The following is a 21,566-nucleotide window of genomic DNA, read 5'->3' on the forward strand; positions in this document are numbered from 1 at the left end:
TATTATTTTTAAGAGCATGTGAATGGGTTTACAAAAATCTTGACAAGCTTTGCCTTGGATTTGATGCAAATTTCAGAGTGGAATCCATGTTGAAATCTGTCTCAAACACTGACTGTGTGAATGGATCCTAGCATGGTTTTGTAGAAGTGAAATAATTAGACTATTTTCTGTAATTTTTCATGTCTAAATAATAAAAAACATAACATTGTAAAAGAATATGTGAAAGCATTTGTTGGCCAGAAGACTTTAAGCAAGGCAATTTTTCTGAAACTCTCAGCTTAAGACTCACTTTTCATTTTCTACGCTGCGCTTAACCTAATAATGATTCTATGTTACAAACAGCAATAATATCTTTCAGCATACTTAATCAGAATAGACTTAATACTGTCACTACTTATTAACCTCTGTTGAAAAGCTAGAACTTTTTTTTCCCCTTCTCTCTCTCCCTCTCCCTCCTGTTATTGTTGGTCTTGGCAGGCTGATTCAAATGAAAGTCAGCCTTGGCTTGTGCTAAAACTGTGCAAGTTCTACAATGACGGTTAGAAGGCCGTTGCGCTAGGTGCTGGAAATTCGCCTTGTCTGGACAATTATGGCAGGAGGGAGTATTATAGAATTTACATTTATGCTTGTAGAAATCGCATATTGTATGATATTGAAGGATCCCATTCCCTACATAAATATGTCAGCGCATGTAATGCTCATGTTAATCTAAACTCCTATTGTCTTTGAGAAATGTAATAGATATATGCTATATGTTCCTATATATATATATATATATATATATATATATATATATATATATGTCACCTACAGTAGTCTTTGTACTTATTGTATCCATTTAGACAGCAGTATATTAGGGCAATATGCAGACAACTTGTGTAGTATCCACATATTATTGGAGTATGTTCACACAACACAATTTTTCCCAGTTTCAGGAATCTGAATGTACCAATTTCCACATCAAATTACGTATCTGCCAGATAGTATTTTCTGGCTCCCTTTCACAATAATGGGAGATATCAGGAGGAATGCGCCTGAAGATCAAGCATGATGCTTTTTTTTCATTAGCGTCTGACTCCCATTGGAATCAATGGAGGTTGGTTTCAGTGTGAACTTTTGCTAAAGGAGTTATACCACATAGGATAGAGAATAAATTGCTGATCAGTGGGAATATGACTGCTGAGACCCCCACTGATTCTGAGAACGGGAGTGTTTTACTCCCGTTGAGAATATATTGGAGACACAAACATGCCTTTGCTCAATTCATTTCAATGAGAATACTGAAAATAGCCAAAGTACAGCATTCGGCCTTATCTGGAACTCCCATTGAAAATTCAGTATGTTTATTTTATGCGCAAAAACGTTGAATTTTCCCTATAGACTTATAAGAGAGGAAGCAAAAATTGGCTTTTTTGGGATTGCAAATTCCAACGTACCAATGATCCAGGTGAGGTTTTTGGAGGCTTTAATATTGATGACCTATCTTAAGATCATCAATACCAGGTCTGACTCCTGGCACCTCCACCAATCAGCTTATTAAAGGGCCAAGGCACTGGGAAAAGTGCTGCTGCTTCTTCTTTGTGATGTCACATCCATCAGTCTTGTCGCCTTTCTGTGTTTCATTCCTGTTCTAGTGAATATGAGCTGCAATATCAGTCAGAGCTGCTACAGTGATGTGTCTTGTGTACAATGAAGAGGCTAAAATGTCCAAGAGCTGCAACCCTTTCCATCAGCTGATCAGTAGGGGTGTGAGGATTCAAAACCATCCATTAAAAACCTATCCTAAGAGATCATCAATATTAAGGGCTTATAAAAACCTTCAATTTATTGGGCTAAAGCCATGTGTAACACCTTCCCTTTTATACAAAGACATCCCATAGTCAACGATGAGGTTTACTTATAGATATTATATAACATTTTTCATATGTGCGGTAAGTTTACTCTATATCATATAGGGAAATGCATTGATTATTTGTAGATATGCATTGAACTTTTCTGGATTTACGCAGCTTGTCTTGGGCACTAGTGGCATCTGTGTATTTGTATTCTATGGGCATGGGATGAGTGTCTGTGCTTGCTCATTGTAACAGGATGGTAAATAGGTGAATGTGTAAATCTATGTGTCATTTCATGGCCGGCAGAGAAAGGATTGAATCGGGTTTCAGGCTTGTGCTGCTGGGAGATTTATGCTACAAATAAAGATTAGGATATTTTAATATTCATTTGAGGTTCTTCTTCTGTTTCTGGATGCTGCAGTGATATCGCAGGTTTGTAGAAAGTGGGAGTGAATTAATGCGCTGCTTCACACAATGCATGAATCAAGTATAGCACTACTAATACCAGAATGTACGCTGATCCTTGTATATATGGGTTTACCAAGGGGAATGCATCTTGTTATAGTGATTTGTCTGTATTTTGTCACTAGTATAACTATAAAGGGTGACATACATACTGCTTACAGGCTTCTCTTATATGTGCAGGCTTGTTGGCACTGTATATGCTGTCTTGTTCAAGATGGTAAATAGTAGATTAAAAAAGTCCCAGTTAAGAAGGGGTTTCTGGTGACTTGAGCCTTCTTCACACGATGTAACGCTCCGCTCATTTTGTCCATTTTACACGTGTAAAAATACACATGTAAAATGTAGTTAGCCTTTGAGTTCAATGGCTTGCACGCGTATTTTTGAGCGCATATTTTTGAGCGCATATTTTTATTTTTTTTATTTATTTTTTTAATGTAGATTGTGAACCCCACATAGAGCTCACAATGTACATTTTTCCCTATCACTATGTCTTTGGAATATGGGATGGAAATCCATACGAACATGGGGAGAACATACAAACTCCTTGCAGATGTTTTTTTGCCCTTGGCGGGATTTGAATGGCTAACTACATTTTACATGTGTAATTTTACACGTGTAAAATGGACAAAATGAGCGGAGCGTTACATTGTGTGAAGGCTCTAAGGCCAAGGCCCCACTTAGCAGAAATGCAGCACAAAAAATATGCTGCATTTTACAGTACCAGCAAAGTGAATAAGATTCTGGCTAATCCCAGCCACACATTGTGGACAAAAATGCTGCGGAAAAGCTGATATATGTTTCTCATTATATACTAATCACTGAAATGGATGTCTAGGATTATAAAATATGACTATTTTGTTCCAAAAAATAGCACGACACCTGTCAGTAGGTTTTTTGTGGTATTGTAGTTAAGCAATTCACTTGAATGGATTTAAGCTGCAATACCAGATGCATGGGCAAGTGGGAAAGAAAGCTGTCATGTTCTTCTAGCTTTAGGACAACGCCTTTTAGGACAGATCATTTCAACATAACTAAACTAGAGAATCCTATGATTAAGAACATTTATATTCTTTTGTAACTCATGTCATGTTATCTATTCATGAAAACCCAATTACCTGATCTATTCCTCATTGACGTTATATGATTTTTGGCAAGTTGCCTATTATTTGCTAGCATACTAGATCTAAGGTATGATGAACTGAAGCTTAAAGCCTTATGTACATAACATAATCACTTTAGTTCAAGTGACAACCATGCTCCAAGAGTGTAATACTGAGAGCGTTGTATGCTGGGACCTCACATTACATAGCTCATTTGGCCCCCTAAGAAAATACCAAACCTGCAAGGTGAAATCAGTTTTTCCTCATCATAGCCAGACACAGATACAACTAGAACAGTTCAGCATCTTAAGGATCCCACCAGTATCAGCTTCCTGGACCCCTGTTATGTTGGTGGAGGAATTGCCACCGAAGTTTTAGGTTTTGCGTGGTGTTAGATTTCAGTTCTCTAGACATTTTTGGCAGCAATTCTATATTTCATAGACATAGTGCGTCACAGGTACCTGTGTGCATAGTCCTTTGAAGATAAGAATCTGTAGTTTTACTATTTTTCTAAAGTGAACTCCAATGACCAGCCTATATAATCTTTATTTTGTTTCTAAGAATCATATGTGAATATGCATGATACAAGAAGAAAAATCATTTTACTTCTTTCTTAATTCAAAAATGGTGCACATTTTATGGAACGTGCACCAAATCCACAAAGTCTCTATATGGAAGTGTTTTCACTTATAGTAAACCCAAAATGATGCAAAAATGTCACGAAGGAAATACATTGTCCAAGTTTCTTTGCATTTTGTTCCTGCTGATCGGACCTCACTGCTCACACATTCATGGTCTATCCTGAGAATCCTTTAAATACACCTGAATATTATATATAATACTGAATAACTAAAAAATTCTGGATAGCTGAACATTATAAATCTCCTTTATTTGAGTGAAGACTTTGTCAGTGCTCCATTGATTCTCTTATTAATACAACATATATTACCACCAGTGCTGTCCTTATATACATGTAGCAGTAGTAAATCTGCCTATTGAGACAGACATAGTCATTAGCCTGCATATAGAACGAAACACTAAATATATATAGGGCATATTTAGCATAATACGTGAACACAAGAGACAGGATTATGATCATGTAAAATATACGTGGCTTTTCAAATCCTTTTAGTTCTTTCAGATGTTAAGGTAATAGTGATATAGCACCTGACTGCACTGTGTATCCTTTAGGACATTATACCGTCTATACAGAATAAAGTGTATCATGAAAGCATGTATTATTGTTGAGGGTCAGAAAGACTCTTTGCTTCAGAGTTAGCCTCTTACATGAAGATTATTCACTGCTCATTCAGGATTTAGCAAACGGTCGACAATAACTATAAAAGCCTTTAATCCCAAACTTTTAATATAAAAATGAAGAAATCGTTTCTACTTCCAGGGCTTTTATTATTAAAGAAAGGCCAGAGATTTGCTGAGCTGTTTCAATTCCTTCTGAAGGCTTTTCCTCTTACAAGGAAGTCAGCTGAAATCACAGCACTTTGTAAAAAGTTCATGGGAAGAATTAATCTGTCTATAAACTAGAGGATCTTAGAAAATGCAGATCAAACACTGATCTGCTATGTGATACAGAGATAAAAGAGCTTCATTTGCAAACTCCTTAAATATTGGCAGGCATAAGGGTCAAGATTTTGTGTTATGGAAAGCTCGAGATAATTAATGTTGTTGAAAGAAGACTTTTCCATTGGCGTCTCTCAGACTAGCCCCTCAGACTGGATCACTCATAAAAGGAAAATTGTCAGGAAAATAAAAAGACTTGTCCATTGAGGAATTGCCAATTCAAATGAGCTACAAATAACATAGATAAAAAGTCGTTTAATCATTTCTTTTTCTTTTTTCCACAGGTGGCAGGAAATGCTTCCTATGAAGGAAATACTTAATAATAAGTATAAGCACCTTATCTAGAGATATGTTACATTTTAACTGTTTACGCTACAGACTTGAGCCTGCTGGCTTGTTACATCTGCCCACTATTCTGTCCCCATCCAATCCCTGCCTGTCCCTGTCTATAAATATCTGTCACACCTATAGCAGGTTGCCTGGACAAAGGCTCCTGGCTTGCTAGTTCCTGACGTAAGGTGTTGTGTTCCTGATTTGTTCTACTGTGCATTTGACCCGATTTTGTATGTCTGCTACTGAGCTTGATACACCTCTGACAATCTGCTGCTGACCCCTGCCTGTTTCTGACTACTGAACCTCCGCTACCTGACCTACTGACTAAACAACACTGTCCTGGATCTTGCCTGTACCTGATAACTTTCTTGCCTGACCCCTGGTGCTTTGCACTGGTGTCTCATGGCCCTGGGCTAGCTGTCACCTACACTGAGACCACTCTAAGAGGTGGCAATCTGATGGTCTCCTTGCAGCAAGGGCAACACCCTTGGGAGTTGCCCAAACCCAAATCAGTTAGGTGACACTGTGGGACCAAAACCCACTATCCATAACACAGACTGCCACTGCCACACTAAATTAAAGAAAGTCTGTCGCTAAAGTTTAGGGCACTAAACCACTAAATTGTTATTATACTATTGTATATGTACTATGCCCCTTCAAATATTGTCTATTTTAGCATTGTGTCTAAAAAACAATTATTATACAATGCAATCTGTATGTGAAGAATCCTGAGAAGAATATATGGCACATTGTACTTGTCTCAGCTTCTTTCCTATTGTACCGATAACTTCCTCCAGCTAAACCAGGGACATAGCTATGGAAGGTACATATGTAGCAGTAACTACTAAGCCCTGCTAGTCCCTCTGCCACATACAATATAACACTATTCTAAATGTCTCCTGGCCCCCTCAACAGATTTTGATTTGGGGCCCAGGAGCTTCAAGTTACGCCTTTGAGCTGAGCTAATACACACTTTCCCAAATTCTTCTACCAAATGTGTTAGGATTAACACATTTAACTCAGGATATAGTATATCATCACGGTGACATGCCTCAAGTTCTGTGGGTCTTGCATTGATTCCTATGCTTTTCTTTCTTGTGTAAGTAATATTTGTGTAGATTCCAATGGGAGCCTCTTCTAAGCAGATGCACCCACAAACTGATATAGCATAGCCTCTGCCTCTAGCAGTCAAAATGACTGTAGACCAGATTAAATCAAATTATCCTGAATAATGATTAGTTAATGACTTTTAGATATACTGAACTTTTTTCTTTTTCCATAATCTGCTCCCCATGGGTGCAATAAGCCTAATGGACACATATTATGTCTCAAAGACACATTTGTTTGAAATCTTTCCCCTGACTTGGAGTGTGTCCACCACTTCCAGTAGCAATTTTCTAAAATTATATCCATGTGTCTTCTGGTTTTCAGGAGTCCACCAGGGTAGTCTTTCATTCCTTTACTGTCTTTTTTTCATATTTCATAACCATTGGCTAACACGGTACCAAAACAAACATTTTCCTTTTGTCTTCATACCTCTAATCTTCCCGCACTTTCTCTTTTATTGGGCCCTTCATCTGTTTGTGTTGTTTAGTTATTTGGATCTTTCTCTCTTTTCTTATCCCTATTATCTACCTAACAACTGAGTGTAAATTAGCTGTCAATCCCAAAAAAAAAGAATGTTGTAACACTGGTCTATGTGTTGAAACGTAGTCATCCTATAAATCAGCAGTCCCCAACCAGTAGCACAGGAGCACATGGACCTCACCAGGGAAGCCCTCAGTTAGGCCATAAACATCGGCTACAATATGACATAAATGCTGACAATATTGACAATGTATCTGAACCTCTTAGCAGTGCTAATGTAGATGGTATAATATAATCCAACTATTATAATTTCGGTAGAATATATGACTTTTTAGCAATTTCATAATTTAGATCTCCAAATTTACTTTTTTTAAAAAATTGAATGTGACACTTAACTTCCAAAGTTGGATTTATCTCACAGTGACCAAAAAGTCAACCTCCAACCCTTGAGGCTCAATAAGGACCAAACAATCACACAAATCTTGCTCAAAAAAATTATGGTGAAGAGAATCCGCGCTTACCCAAGGCGTCTTGTATTAAAATCCTTTATTATGAAACCTCAACATCCAACCCTTTACTCTTTATCCAAGCTGGCAACAAGACTGTGATTAGACAAGTGGCAAATACTATTTGGCTCATGGTAATTAGTTGGGAAATGTTGTATTCATTTTTTTGTGTTATCGAGCACAAGGAATGAACGAGTTCAGAAGATATTTGTAATTAGCTCAAGATTACTAACGTAAGGTTCCAGTGTCCCCATACATGAGCTCCCTAAGCTGCACACTTGGAAAGTAAAGGGTAAGTTGAGTAAACGAAGATTTTTGGTTTCAGATAAGGAAGGAGGTTTAGGAGGAGGAAAGTTATAGTTTTATCCAACCACAACAAAACACATTTGGTGGTTTGAGTCAAGATTTCACCTTTTAATTTGTTGCACTAATAAAATGATGCATGATTTAGGGTAAAACAAGACAAGTCTTTGTTCATATTGTTTTCCCACATGCCGGCAGAGGTCAGATGAAGTTGATGCATCTGTAAAATTTCCCAGTTACATACTGCACAGGGAACACATTTCTGTCATTTCTACAGGCTAGAGAGAGGGAAAAATGTACACACATAATAATCCTTCACTGCTTTGTACTCAAGAAGGAGCTTCAAGGGTATAAACCACTGAATCACTCCTTATTATATATATCCCAGCATAGTGTAAATAGAAATTACAACCTTCATCTAAAGCTGGGGTAAAAGGATTTCCATGTCAGACGGCTCAAGGCAGAGCTCGGTGGAACTTCTCATAGTTCATATAATAAGCTCATGACCTACTAGCACAATGTAGCCTGCCTTATTATGTGTCCATTGAAGCAGATTACACTACAGTATCTAGTTCACATACTTGTGAGACATGATCCAAGTGAGAGGTAGAATACACATAAAAGTAACGTAAGGGTATGGTCACAGCTTACTGAAAAATTAATCCTCAAGTATCTGAAGCTGAATTTTCTCAGCTTGACCAAATGCCCCACCTGCGAAGTGGTATTTTTATGCCTCCCATTCCCTTTAATGGGAGTTATCAGGCAGACTGTGCCTGGAAGTTGAGCATGGCACTTATTTTTTCCATTTTTTCTTGTGGTCTTTGTGGTCTTTTTCTGACCACATCAAATTCAGCACCAAATCAATAAACCTTTATGTAGGGTTTATCCATATAATAATTCTTGGAAACACATATATTTTTGTTGGTAAACAGTTTATATAACTTTAATATGGTATATCTGTCTCTTAAAAACATTAAAGGATTTGTCTCGAAAACCCATTTTTATATTAGAACATAAGGATATATTAGAAGGGTTTCCCTGCTCAGGGATCTTATTTTTGAATCAAAACAAAGTGTTGACATATGTTCCTTATCAACAACCCCTGAAGACACTGATGGGGGCGTAAGGACTTCCGACAATGAGGCACTGGCACAAGTTCAAACATTGGCGCAGATAATAGAGCATCAGGGACAGATGAGTTAACACAATATGACTAGAAACCCCTTAACAGGCTGCAATTCACAAACACAAACAATGCGTATCCATACATTAAACACGCATGGGATATGATTTTGTGCGATATCACAATACAGTATTGTCTTGAAATGCTGTTTTGTGATACCATATCTGGGCATATCCAGCCAAGGGGAAAGGTAAGGCACATAACGATTGTTTTCTTAATCTTCAACAACCAGAAAATGGTCATGAATCATCATCTCTGACTATTTCTGAACCGTAACAATTTTATCTCTTACTTGTAGTTATTTTCCAGTCTACTGTATATACAGAATACAGCTAAAACTGCTCATTCTTGGACTGTTTCTGTATCAGGTGACGGATGTATAAAGCAAAAAAACTCCATCATAGTTTTGCTGCACCTCTGACATATTTTACATTTAACATTTCTTCTGACAGCTGCTTACAGTAAAAAATAATAATTATTCAGAAACTTGGATAATGCTGAGTCCCACAGCGCCGTGGTTTGTCTTTGCTTATATTAATGCAGCAATGACTTGCCATAGTGACACATTACATGATCTACATACTAACATTACTGCAATAATATAGCAATAATATGGCCAACAAATGTTGGAAAGGTAACAGAACATTAGACTCTGCGGTAGGGAGGGATGCAAAAGAAAAGTATTTACTGATTTACTATTCTGAGCCTTAAGCATTTGCCCCTTGCTACATGGGGCCTTAGCCTTAACCGGTATTGGACTGCCAATAGACTGTATATGTCTGGGCTTTTCACTCTTAAAGAGGACCTGTCATCAGTTGGGGCACATGTGGTTTTATATACTGCTAGAAAGCTGACAGTGCGCTTTCACGATCTGTGCCCCCAGGGAAGAGCTATCTGTCCCGGTATTGTAGCTCCTCACCATCAGAAGGGCGTTCCTGACAGTCAGTCAGGAACGCCCTTCTTCACAGCAGCACCTACAACGCTATACAGTGAGAGCGGAGAGGAACGCCTCCCCAGTACTCATCTGACGGTGAAGAGCTACAGTACCGGCACCGATAGCTCTTCACCCGGGGCATAGATTGTGAAAGCGCACTGTCGGCTTTCTAGCGGTATATAAAACTGCATGTGCCCAAACTAATGAAAGGCTCTCTTTAATCCTGCAAGGACTTGTGTGTGTGTGTGTGTATATATATATATATATATATATACTGTATATATATATATATATATATATATACTTGCATGAAATCATTGTTCTGCTGCACAACCAATGAGCTATGGAAGCCACCGCAATGCGGCTCCTCTTGTAGTCCAGCGTGACCGCCAGGGTCTGGGAACTGTATGAGCTACTCTGTCCTAAAAAACATACATCAGCTCTCCAGTGCAATTCAGGAGACTGCATTTCCTCTGTATTCTGTAATGCATCAGCCACAGTCACAGGAGAAATCATCAGAAAAAACTAAAAGATATTTTAAAATGCCCTCTAAAGGTCTATTATGACTTATCTATATTATGGGGGAAAACAATTCCCAAACAAACAAAAAAAATCCACGCCCATGTCACATGTTCTAGTCCTGCCCCCAGTGACACAACAATATGTGTTGCCTATGTAAAAATTACCATAAGGGAGAGGGAGACAATTTTAGGCAGGGGGGCCCACGTTTCAAAAACACTACAATCTGGCAACAGAAATTCAGAGATTTCAAAATCTGTTGCATTTTTGTAAAATACAGCAAGTTAATTATACCTACGGAAACGCTGACATTTTCTGTATAGGTATCATAGGGACAGAAGGTCCGCTGAAGAAAACTCTTTTCTGTGAAAAGCGCAGTGGGAAAAAAATACAATGTGTTTGAGCCATGGTATTTTTCCCAATGCTTTTTGGCTGAGGCTCAATACGAGGAGCCCTAGCTTTAAAGTTTTTTGTAGTAGCGTTTTGCGCTATTAGGCTAAGGCCCCACGTTGCGGAAACGCAGCTTTTTTTGTTGCGGAATTTGTTGCAGTTTTTTGAGCCAAAGCCAAGAATGGCTACAAAAGGAATGGGGAATATATAGGAAGCTCTGATACTTCTTACTTATGCTCAATCCATTTCTGGCTTTGGCACAAAAAAATGCAAAATCTGCAACAAACAAAATGCAATGTCTAATCGCTTCCCTGGAATACCGCCACATGGTAACACCACCATATAGCCTTACAGATGCCGTATTGAGAACTGTACACAATATTCTTGTAGTCCGGATTCTCCTTGCACTTTTATTTAAGACTGTCCAACCATTTCAATCTGTCTGTCTAGTTTCTTTTCAATTAATATATGTAAAAAAAAGTCTTCAGACCGGGTATTGAACATAATAAATGGGAATAAAATGAATCTGGTAATGGCTTAATAAAACAGGTGAGGTATCTCAGTCTGTCTGCCTGGAACATTGGACTTGGGCCAGATTGATTTGTCAAAGAGAGATGTGCTTGTATTGTTACATTGATGATTTCATCCATTAAAAGCTTTTGATTCCAGCATTGTTTATTATTATAATCTGCGCTGAATACCGTGAAGTGCCCTGTAGTAAAGTTTGCAGCCTCTAGCATCCCCATGTACTCTGTCTACTTGATCAGAACGTTAGGAATCTATATGTAGATAAGCCGTTCAATGGTGTAGGGGCGAATTTGCCAAAGGAAACCCAATTCTTACACAGGGATATTTGTCACTTGCTGTTAGTTTGCAGTCTTTAGGCAGGAGAATAATGGTAAAAATGGAAAAATAAAAACTATGTTATGATGGAGAGAAATAAGGTATTTTGCTGGTATCAATTAATTGGAATAAGTTTTTTTCTACTCTAGGTTCACACTAGATTTGCCTTAATGTTGTTCTGGTTGAACAACGGAGAGTTGAAGACTGAAACACTGAGCCCATTGACAATAACGGGGTCCATGCAGGACTTTCTCCTCCACTGCTTTCCGACTCCGACACAAATGTGAACATAGCCTTACAGGGACAAGTTCTGGCACTATACAAAATATTTGTCCTTCATAGTGCCAAGATTTTTTTTATGCCTCAGCATATTCCAAGGGCCTTGTCTTTTATATATATATATATTTTTTTTTTTTAATAGTCCTTTGGGGATTTATTTTTGTAGAAGTTGTTTATAGACATCATTTTGTGATATAGTAATTATTTTTTATTAAAAACAAAACTGTATATATCTTTTCCTTTTTTTTGGTCGTTAAGTCCATTAGGCTCCTGTTTTGATGGTATGGGCACCTCAGCTGTGCCCACATGATCACAGAGCCTTGCATGCATGGAGCTTCAGCAATCATTGCTTTGTATGCTTGCATTGCATAACTTTAATCCAGAAGTTTAGTCCCCTTGGGTGGGCCTATCCAAATAATACTTTTACACCCCTTTAGCCAATTGTCATAGATAACTGGCTATATGGCTTCAAGAAATGCCCCAAAAACATTTAGCTGACAGCTATTTCTTCTGACTTCATGGCTGAGTGTGCATGTATATTTAGTGGGAAAATGAGAGTAAGCTGCTGTTATACAGCTCAGGTAGCAGCTATTCTCCCATTAGAATAAAGGTTATGGAGTGGTAAAAACTAATATGTTCCTTATCTTTCCCTACATCATCCGATACCACCATACATGTAAGATAACTGGCTAGTGCCACTGAAGTTGGCATCTTTAGCATCTACTTTGCTCCAGTGTATATTAGTTCCTTAACAGGGCCAGACAGATCAGCAACCAGGTAGCCAATATGCCTGGAAAGTGGTGTCTGTTTTTAGTCTATGACACAGATACAGCCTATAGTTATTGACTATGTATTTTATTCCAGCTTGCATTTAGATGTGTCAGCCCTTTTAGCTGTCCTCAGTAACAGATATGAAAATCATAGATGTCCAGATTACACAGGGGCAACCCAGTGGCTCAATGGTTAGCACTGCAGCCTTGTAGTGCTGGAATCCTAGGCTCAAATCCCGCCAGGAACAATATCTGCAAGGAGTTTGTATGTTCTCCCCGTGTTTGCATGGATTTCCTCCCATTCTACAAAGACATACTGATAGGAAATAAAAAAAAAAAAAAAAAAAGATGTCTGGATCGCACTGATTTTCATTAGGCTCTGTGTCTGAATGTACTTGTTAGGCTGATTTGATATTTTATGCAGTTTTACTGTACATTTATGGGCACATATGATGGCTGACTAATGGATCACCCTGCGCTAACTAAAGTAGGCCTTTTATTCCTCCCTTGTACAAGAATCACATGCAAATGTCAGAGGTGATATAGACGTGATATGCACGTGAATGAACGCGCCCATCTTTTACGGAGTGATGGCATTCTTGCAAGGCGTCTTCCATGTTGTCATGGATACTAACGCATGGGGCCCCAGAGATTGGAGCCTGGAATTAATGGCTGTCCAGTGTAAAGGATTCCTGTCTTGGCTAAATTGATGGATTACTGTGATGTGCCATTTGTCATACTGTAATTGTTCTGGCAAATGTTATACCCACTAGTATAAACATTGCTCTGCTTTACTAATAAAACTGAAAATAGGAAGAGAAAAGATGAAGTAGTATTCCACCCTCTTAAAGGGGCAGCTCTCATTTTCTTCTGCTCTTACCGTCAATAAAGGACATTTTTATCTGATTCTTATAGGAGAATAGATGACATTGGCTGGCTCAGCACTCAGCAGTTTATGGCAATAGGTATAAGGTATATATCTGTGGAGGAAGCTTTGCCTTGGGTGATTACAGGATGGATTTGTTTTAGCCACAATTCAATATTTCTTATGGTTTTTATGGTCACTCCTCAGAGATCACTAACAGGAAGGAGTTGATAAATAATCTTTTTGACCATTATCAGCCAACAGATTTATAAAACACGTCCTGTCACTATAAACATGAGATGTTGTCATGATGACCATCAGCACATGACAGCAGCCATCTCTTCTGTCTATTCAGACAACACAGTCATCAAACAGTAAATGGCTCTGTATAATCTGCACATGCATATAAGTTTCAGCAGCAGCTCATAGCATTACTGCAAATCTGCGGGAGAATATACAAAATGGACACAATGCTATTGTTATTAGAGACCCGTACACACATACGTGTCTCAGAACATAGAAGCATCCTGTGTCACAGTAGTCTGATGGGAACTTTAACCTGGACTAAGTCTGTGGCCGGGTTTGTGTGACGGTACAGTTGGAAAAAAATTACTGACTGGGACTCTGGCTTCAAAATAAAATGTTGCATGGTTTGTTTGTAGATTTACTTTGATAGGAATTCATTCCCTAGATTTTTTGTGAATTAGAAAAGCTTTACTGCTTCTGTGTCTGACCATGGTTGTGGACTATTTATGAAGGAGTCATAGTCAGGAAGTGGAAAAATAGGTGAATCAGAGTCAGTGGTTTGGTATATTCATGCCACAGACCTCAGGAATGAAATATTATTCACTAAAATAGTGAATTGTCCAGCATAGCCCATATATACATATATTGTGGGGAAGTTAGCTCAGTAGAAGCAATGGTGCGGACTCAAACAGTCAAGACAGGGACACAAAATATCAAAATATGCAGCAAACTGGTTTATTTAGAAAAAAACTGGAAAATAAATAAAACTTGACCTCTGCACAAAACGAGCAAAACAAAATACAGCCTTAACTTCAGGTAAAAACAAAATAAAAAAACCTGCTTGTTTGAGCAACTAACTAAACAGAAGTGATAACCTAACTATACGTGTGGCTTACTTCCAGCCACACCAACAAAACAAGTGTAATATTGTGTCACCAGACTCAGGGTTACAGGACAGAACCATACACCTCCTTTCACCTCATGGAACTGCACTGGAATGCAGGATCTGCAGCCTTTTTCTGGCCCAGTAATGAGCCAAGGACTCACACCTGGGCTGAGGCCTACTCAAGACCCGCCTTTGACCACACATATGTCAGAAACCTGGGGCTGATATACCTGAACTCCAGCACTCTACCTGTCACCTTCTCACAATATATAGAAAGGATCACCATTGGGTGGTGTGCTCTCTGAAGCATTCAGCTTGACTTGGTGAGGATGGTCGGCCAAAAACTGAGACTGTGGTGTATGTACCAGACAACCCCATTGGGATTCATTAATTTGAGAGTTTATGCATCCATCTATGTAAATGATCTATGTGAAGGATTCCCAAGCTCGGCAAATCAGATTACGAACTGGACAAGGAACAGTGTTTTGTGTAAATGAATTATAATTACAGCACTATGGCAAATGGTTGTACATTGGTAAATATGTTGGGTTTGTTTTTTAAAAGAGGATCTACCATGTAAATATGATTTTCTGATCATTTTACACAAGGTATACTTGTTTTATATGAATATTTTTTTCTTATTCTCAGAAGACCGCTTAACAATTCTAAAATGTTTTATCTTAGAACTCTACATTGTGGCAGTCCTCTCTTATTCCTATTTGTCAAATTGGCGTGTCCCTATACAGTCAGCACTGATTGGACAGTGTCACTATTTTGAGGGACGCAATCTCAACTAGTAATGGTTTCAGACAGAAATGTATGTTTGTACCATGTCCACCCTCAGTGGCTAATGGACCTACAACATAGAGGCTAAAACAGAGGTATTACACAGCCATTGATCACTTTATCTATGCACTGGGACATATATCCATACACCAAGTGTGTTCATCTATCTAGTAGAGATCAGCGAGTACTGTTCGGATCAGCCGATCCGAACAGCACGCTCGCATAGAAATGAATGGACGTAGCCGGCATGTGGGGGGTTAAGCGGCCGGCCACCGTCAAAGTGGAAGTACCAGGTGCATCCATTCATTTCTATGGAGCGTGCTGTTCGGATCGGCTGATCCGAACAGTACTCGCTCATCTCTACTATCTAGTAATTTCAAAGAAGAGGAAGGGGACATGGGAAGAGGGAGGAATTGCACAACACAGAGATCTAAGAAAACATAATCCATAATTAATATTTCATGGGAAATAAGGTATTTAATAAAATAGTCATAACCTGCATTGCACTTGTAAGCCTATAGTTCCGTTCCTATATCCCGTATAGTCTTATTTTGTAAATGACTTGTTTTCAGCCCGGCTGCTTTTCCAGCTAGGCCACAGAACTAGAGGCTGGATAAAAATGAGAGAAAGCAGGAAATATAAATAAAGGGAAGGTCGCCTTTGTGCAGAGAGCGGGGCGGTGTAAATACTATCCATTCTGATATGACACACCATCAGATTGAATTCCAAATGTTTTCATGCTTACAGCTGACCTGATTTGCAGGGTAAGACAAATACCTTGCCGGTGTTTGCAGTCATATGTAATTTCTATCTCTCGACCTTTAGCTGGAGCAGCAGTAAAATGAAGAACTATTGCAGTCATTTAACACCCTGCCTTCTTCTAACTGGTCTCTGCCTGTGAGCCGTGCTTTTTAAATTGGCTAATGCAGAATACTTGCCGAGCTAATAATAATTCTGATTACTCTTGTCAGCTATTCTGGTTTCATGGGTAATTTAGTAGTTGAATACATTTAAGTTAACAAAAAAAAAGTCATTTGTTAGCCGGCATTGTTATGAATCAGGAGATGGTTTACCATTGGCAGCGGTAACTGTATGAAGATTTAAATTGCTACTGAAAAGGATTTGAGTGAAGGTAATGTTTTATAATGTTCGCCGCCATATGCACTACTTTCAGGCCTCATCAGTTTTACATTGATTCCTAGTGAAGTGTTTAATTGCATCATGAATGCAATATAATTCAGTTCTTTTTGCTAATATGGTCTATAGCTCACAGTGATATACAGCACTGACAATGCAGATGCAGAATTGTCAGCGTGCGGCGCCTCACCTTAACCCTCAGCAGGCCAGCTGTTTTTATTCCTGGCACGAAGGAGTTAAACCAATCCTCGCCAAGCGGGAGCATTATCGTTGCTGGAGATGGCTATGAACAGCGGGAAGGTAGTTGTCTGTTTTAATATTTTACATCCTCTATTTCTTCTTAATTCAAATTAAAGGCACTCTGTAATGTGTAAGCACATAAATGGATTTTTTTTTTTTTTACTTTACAAGTTTGTTAGCAATAAAGAGGCAGCTTTATTTTCTTTTCAGTCGGTTCAGCAAAATTATTACTTAGCAGCACAGGGCAAATTGTCAGCGGCTCAGCATGGCTAAACCCGCGCACGCTGTGCTATAAATACAGAAGATATTTTAGGCATTAGGTCTGTGAACGCATGCTGCTTTATGCAGACAATCCTCCAGGGGTAAGGTAACCTCTTTCCATAGATGGATGTTAGCCTAAGTTATAATGTTCTCTGGGGGTGTATAGACAACTTAAATCATGCATATAAGTACACAGATTTGGTTGGGATTTCGTGTGGATGCCGCCATAATGTTGATGTGAGCTTACACATCATCGCTATTGATATATGGGTCTCTGTAGACATTTAGGGTGTTTACTTTTTTACACCTGATCCTTGGGGTTGGAGAATAGTATACAAAAAACCCGTGAGAATACAGAAAAAGAAATACAATAACACAATAAAAACATGTTATAATAAGAAAGAAACACAATATAGCAGTATTCACACCCGCTGGTGGAAGATCCAGTTACTCCATTTAACATTATAATTAGAGATGAGCGAACACTAAAATGTTCGAGGTTCGAAATTCGATTCGAACAGCCGCTCACTGTTCGAGTGTTCGAATGGGTTTCGAACCCCATTATAGTCTATGGGGAACATAAACTCGTTAAGGGGGAAACCCAAATTCGTGTCTGGAGGGTCACCAAGTCCACTATGACACCCCAGGAAATGATACCAACACCCTGGAATGACACTGGGACAGCAGCGGAAGCATGTCTGGGGGCATAAAAGTCACTTTATTTCATGGAAATCCCTGTCAGTTTGCGATTTTCGCAAGCTAACTTTTCCCCATAGAAATGCATTGGCCAGTGCTGATTGGCCAGAGTACGGAACTCGACCAATCAGCGCTGGCTCTGCTGGAGGAGGCGGAGTCTAAGATAGCTCCACACCAGTCTCCATTCAGGTCCGACCTTAGACTCCGCCTCCTCCGGCAGAGCCAGCGCTGATTGGCCGAAGGCTGGCCAATGCATTCCTATGCGAATGCAGACTTAGCAGTGCTGAGTCAGTTTTGCTCAACTACACATCTGATGCACACTCGGCACTGCTACATCAGATGTAGCAATCTGATGTAGCAGAGCCGAGGGTGCACTAGAACCCCTGTGCAAACTCAGTTCACGCTAATAGAATGCATTGGCCAGCGCTGATTGGCCAATGCATTCTATTAGCCCGATGAAGTAGAGCTGAATGTGTGTGCTAAGCACACACATTCAGCACTGCTTCATCAAGCCAATACAATGCATTAGCCAGTGCTGATTGGCCAGAGTACGGAATTCGGCCAATCAGCGCTGGCTCTGCTGGAGGAGGCGGAGTCTAAGATCGCTCCACACCAGTCTCCATTCAGGTCCGACCTTAGACTCCGCCTCCTCCGGCAGAGCCAGCGCTGATTGGCCGAAGGCTGGCCAATGCATTCCTATGCGAATGCAGACTTAGCAGTGCTGAGTCAGTTTTGCTCAACTACACATCTGATGCACACTCGGCACTGCTACATCAGATGTAGCAATCTGATGTAGCAGAGCCGAGGGTGCACTAGAACCCCTGTGCAAACTCAGTTCACGCTAATAGAATGCATTGGCCAGCGCTGATTGGCCAATGCATTCTATTAGCCCGATGAAGTAGAGCTGAATGTGTGTGCTAAGCACACACATTCAGCACTGCTTCATCAAGCCAATACAATGCATTAGCCAGTGCTGATTGGCCAGAGTACGGAATTCGGCCAATCAGCGCTGGCCAATGCATTCTATTAGCCCGATGAAGTAGAGCTGAATGTGTGTGCTAAGCACACACATTCAGCACTGCTTCATCAAGCCAATACAATGCATTAGCCAGTGCTGATTGGCCAGAGTACGGAATTCGGCCAATCAGCGCTGGCTCTGCCGGAGGAGGCGGAGTCTAAGGTCGGACCTGAATGGAGACTGGTGTGGAGCGATCTTAGACTCCGCCTCCTCCAGCAGAGCCAGCGCTGATTGGTCGAGTTCCGTACTCTGGCCAATCAGCGCTGGCCAATGCATTCTATTAGCCCGATGAAGTAGAGCTGAATGTGTGTGCTTAGCACACACATTCAGCTCTACTTCATCAGGCTAATAGAATACATTGGCCAATCAGCGCTGGCCAATGCATTCTATTAGCTTGATGAAGCAGAGTGTGCACAAGGGTTCAAGCGCACCCTCGGCTCTGATGTAGCAGAGCTGAGGGTGCACAAGGGTTCAAGTGCACCCTCGGCTCTCCTACATCAGAGCCGAGGGTGCGCTTGAACCCTTGTGCAGCCTCGGCTCTGCTACATCAGAGCCGAGGGTGCGCTTGAACCCTTGTGCACACTCTGCTTCATCAAGCTAATAGAATGCATTGGCCAGCACTGATTGGCCAGAGTACGGAATTCGGCCAATCAGCGCTGGCCAATGCATCCCTATGGGAAAAAGTTTATCTCACAAAAATCACAATTACACACCCGATAGAGCCCCAAAAAGTTATTTTTAATAACATTCCCCCCTAAATAAAGGTTATCCCTAGCTATCCCTGCCTGTACAGCTATCCCGGTCTCATAGTCACAAAGTTCACATTCTCATATGACCCGGATTTGAAATCCACTATTCGTCTAAAATGGAGGTCACCTGATTTCGGCAGCCAATGACTTTTTCCAATTTTTTTCAATGCCCCCAGTGTCGTAGTTCCTGTCCCACCTCCCCTGCGCTGTTATTGGTGCAAAAAAGGCGCCAGGGAAGGTGGGAGGGGAATCGAATTTTGGCGCACTTTACCACGTGGTGTTCGATTCGATTCGAACATGGCGAACACCCTGATATCCGATCGAACATGTGTTCGATAGAACACTGTTCGCTCATCTCTAATTATAATGCGAAACAGAACTGGATTGTAATTCTTAGAATAAGGAAAACATTCCCAGTCTATAATGTTCTTATGAGTGACGCCCAATGTGACCATAGATGATGAGATGTCTCATGGTGAGACATGTGTGGACAGAAAAAGAAATGCTGAGTCTAATATCAGTACAGAAGCCTCATTCATTGTGGTTTGTAGCACATTTTAGTGATCACATGGAGGGCACATTTACTAATCTTACCTAATACTTATGTAAGGATAAGCAAAAATCATCCCAAGTAGCTCACACTGATACTAAAACATTTACAGCATCTATTGTGGCACAATTCTGATGTATTTTGGTAACTGTTAAGCCAAACACATTCCCCGCTATGCTTTGCACATTTTATAAGAATTATCCAATCGGTTTTTAGCACAATGGGTTATCATATTTATGGTCCAACCTTCCTTAGTTAGATTCTCCAATTCTTTGTTTCTAAAGCTTCAATGAGCAATAATTGTAAATGTGTCTCTTAGGGCCCCTTCACACAGAGTTTACGCGCCGTCTATTCTGTCCATTTTACACGTGTAAAAATACACATGTAAAATGTAGTTAGCCATTGAGTTCAATTGGTTTTATGTATAAGGCGCATCTTTTTGCGCGCACGCAAAAAGACGTGCATTATACAAACATGCCATTGAACTCATTTTACACGTGTAAATTGTACAGAATACACGGAGCGTAAACTCCGTGTAAAGGGGCCCGTAGATTCTGGTCACATCCACATTTCCTGTTTCCACGTACAACAGATACCAAGTACACACTATGGAATCCTTTTGTCTTACACTTGGTGTCCATTGTTTGGATTGCAAATCTGATGGGATTGGAGCCGATGTGGAAAGTGTGAACAAAACCTTAACTAGTACAAAAAGTACTGCATAAGACACCCATCAAAATGGCTGAACAATGTGTTAATAAATTAATTAATCTGACAATATAGGGAGACATAGAAAAGTCACAAGTCAAAGTTTTGCTTAAGTACATTTTTGTGCAAAAATTTGCAACTTTCCACTTTTCCTACAAGTCAGAGAGGCATAGATGTAGGGGTCCTAAAATTTTACTATAACCGATACCAGAAACTTATAGATAGATAGATAGATAGATAGATAGATAGATAGATAGATATTTACTATAATATTAAATCAATAAAAATTATAGCTTATATCTACACATCCTAACTGGTGTAAATTTTACTTTTTGGTGCATGGAGGGCCACGAAAGTCTCTTAGTAAATTAGGCACGTTATCGCAGCACACAGGAGATCCAAACTGGTGTCTTAAAGCATCCTGATAGAAGATGTCCTTGCCAACATCTCCACTGACAAAAAAAATCCAGGTGTTGTAAAGAGGACCTGTATATTGGCAGTGTCAGCATAAAGATTAGCTGATAGTAATTTTCAGGGATGTGGAGTGGGGAGACCAAACCACCCATAGCTGACTCCAACTCACACTCCTATTCTGATGCTGACTTCTTCATCAATGACTGACAGCCATGGTCATTCAGAATCAGTAAAAATTCTCTAGTTCATTAAAAAGTTAGTAATTATATTCTTATGAAAGTAAATATGTAACAAACTATGCATTATTCTGAATACAGAGTCTGACACCTTTTTAGACTCCAACCAAAATCGGCCCTAACATTTACTTCTACTCTAGTGGGAAAAC

At 39.7% G+C, this 21,566-nt stretch overlaps 1 protein-coding gene across 2 annotated transcripts in view; it reads left to right on the forward strand.

Annotated features, from left to right (window-relative positions):
* The window catches only part of CUX2 (cut like homeobox 2), a 291,553-nt gene that overhangs the window by 44,919 nt on the left and 225,068 nt on the right, over positions 1-21,566 (forward strand). The window contains exon 1 of one of the 2 annotated variants that reach the window (XM_075273169.1): positions 16,811-16,845. The exons of the other annotated variant lie outside the window; for it this stretch is intronic. Within the exon in view, the coding sequence (XP_075129270.1) occupies positions 16,825-16,845 (21 nt within the window). The 5' untranslated portion in view covers positions 16,811-16,824. Of the gene's footprint in view, positions 1-16,810; positions 16,846-21,566 lie in introns of those variants that run through there. 2 annotated transcript variants of the gene reach the window in all.

Source organism: Leptodactylus fuscus, chromosome 1, assembly GCF_031893055.1.
Source record: "Leptodactylus fuscus isolate aLepFus1 chromosome 1, aLepFus1.hap2, whole genome shotgun sequence".
NCBI classification, from domain to species: Eukaryota; Metazoa; Chordata; class Amphibia; order Anura; family Leptodactylidae; genus Leptodactylus; species Leptodactylus fuscus.